Source organism: Nothoprocta perdicaria, unplaced genomic scaffold (genome assembly GCF_003342845.1).
Source record: "Nothoprocta perdicaria isolate Ctin4 unplaced genomic scaffold, notPer1 scaffold_523, whole genome shotgun sequence".
NCBI classification, from domain to species: Eukaryota; Metazoa; Chordata; class Aves; order Tinamiformes; family Tinamidae; genus Nothoprocta; species Nothoprocta perdicaria.
The window spans coordinates 37,144-39,097 of NW_020455781.1; the positions used below are offsets into that span (position 1 = coordinate 37,144).

The following is a 1,954-nucleotide window of genomic DNA, read 5'->3' on the forward strand; positions in this document are numbered from 1 at the left end:
ATTTGGCTGGTATCTTATGAGTGACAGCTGTGTAACAACTGTTTAATTTCAATCTACAAGGAATAAAAATCAGTGTTATCATAAATATTGAGAAATGTCCAAACATTCCCTTTCAGCAGAGAGATACCTCCCACATGCAGATGCAAATGGCTTGCAGAAGATGGTTAGACTGGGTTTCATGTTTATTGTATTAATGAGTAACTCATATTGGAATTAATGGAGTCTAGCCAGAGTGTTAAAAAACGTTTGCTTTTCAGATGCAATGCCTTTTTTGAGGTTTTATTATAAATTTCTTATTTGGTAAAAGCTTTCATCCTTCTGGAATGAGACAAAAGAAAATATGCTTTGTATGCAGAGGGCTGTCAGCTATGCAGAAGCTGCATAAAATCATTGTTGCTTTTGAAATAGCTTTTTTGGTGCTCATAGAGGAGCAGATAAAATGATGCAAGGGAAAATAATTTCATAGTGGATAGAGTCTTCATGAGCAGCAGTAGTTTTTTTATGTACAGTAATTAGTTCATGGAAAACAGCATTTAACAGAGGAAAGCAAAGCCTAGCCATCAGGATGCTATACTCTCCTTAGAAAAAATTCTATGCGGCTTTGTCAAAAATAGCTTATTTGTTCTGAAATTTTATGATGAGGATGCAGTTTTRAAATGGCTCTATTTCAGTGGCAGTGTTTCAAAGTACTTTTTGATTTAAGCTTAAGTGCAAAATGTAAGTAAAAAATTCAAATTCGGTAAGAAAGAACAACTGGGAAAGCAAGTTGTGTGTATCAAATGGAATGTAAAATTCTCTGTTCGGTGCCTAAGTTCATCTCTTATGGTTTATTTACAGATTTCTGCATTGCTGTAAAGGGCTGCTGTTGCAAGCTTTGTTTTGCAGACTCTACTGCTGTAAAAAAATTTGCAAATTTTGCAGGCACTTTATATGATTATGAATAAATTAGTACCCAKCCAAAAAAATGTTTTCTAAAATGGAGTGGGGTGGGGAAAAGCACATGAAGATGTTTAAGAAGAGTTAAAGTTAACGTTGAGACCTAACCATGCAGATTTCTCTCCTTTATTGCAGGAACTCTGAAGCTTGCTCTTTGAAAGGTGCAGCACTGTCAAAACTGCTCCGCACCACGGAGAAATGGACATGCTGCAGATACTGCGTAAGACCACGGAGCGCTTAGAATGTGATCACTGCAGCTTCAGAGGAACAGACTATGAGAACATACAGATCCATATGGGCACCATACACCCTGAGTATTGTGATGAAATGGATGCTGCTGGTTTAGGTAAACTCATATTTTATCAAAAAAGCGCAAAATTGTTTCACTGCCACAAATGTTTCTTCACCAGCAAGATGTATTGCAATGTATATTATCACATCACGGCGCAACATGCAGCACCTGAAAAATGGAATGAGGAGCAGAAGGACCAGGTAGAAAGAGAGTCGGATTCCTCCAAAAAAAGTGTYGTTTTGGAGCCACAGAAACCCACCCTTTCCCCTGAGTCACACAAGTCTGCTCTTTCTACTGAGCCCCCCAAATCTGAACCTGTTGTGTCCCCCAAACTTCAGAAATCATCCGTCTCCCCAGAGCCACAGAAGTCGACACAGAGCACGTGCTCAGACTCAGAGAAGTCCTCCCAGGCCGCGTCCCCAGACCCAGAAAAGTCAGCGCAGGCCGTGTCTCCAGATGCAGAGCAGCTGGTCTCTGCTGCGTCCCCAGACTCAGAGAAGTCCTCCCCGGCCGTGTCTCTGGACTCGCGGTCGTCCTCCCCGGCCACGTCCCCAGAGCCCCAGAGGCCCCAGTCCCCGGAGGCGCGCCGCCATTCCCCGGCCGTGTCCRTGTCCCCGGAGGCGCGCCGGCACGCGCCGACCGTGTCCCCGGAGCCCAAGAAGCCGCCTGCCGCCGTTTCCCCCGAGCCGCGCAGGTTTGCGCCCGCGGCCGCCTCCCCCGAGCCGC

General features: G+C 44.6%; 1 protein-coding gene across 1 annotated transcript in view; it reads left to right on the forward strand.

Moving 5' to 3' along the window:
• Positions 1-1,954, forward strand: part of LOC112954968 (chromosome alignment-maintaining phosphoprotein 1-like) — a 5,297-nt gene that overhangs the window by 704 nt on the left and 2,639 nt on the right. The window contains 1 exon segment of the mRNA XM_026048250.1: positions 1,072-1,953. Coding sequence (XP_025904035.1) covers positions 1,135-1,953 — 819 coding nt within the window. The 5' untranslated portion in view covers positions 1,072-1,134.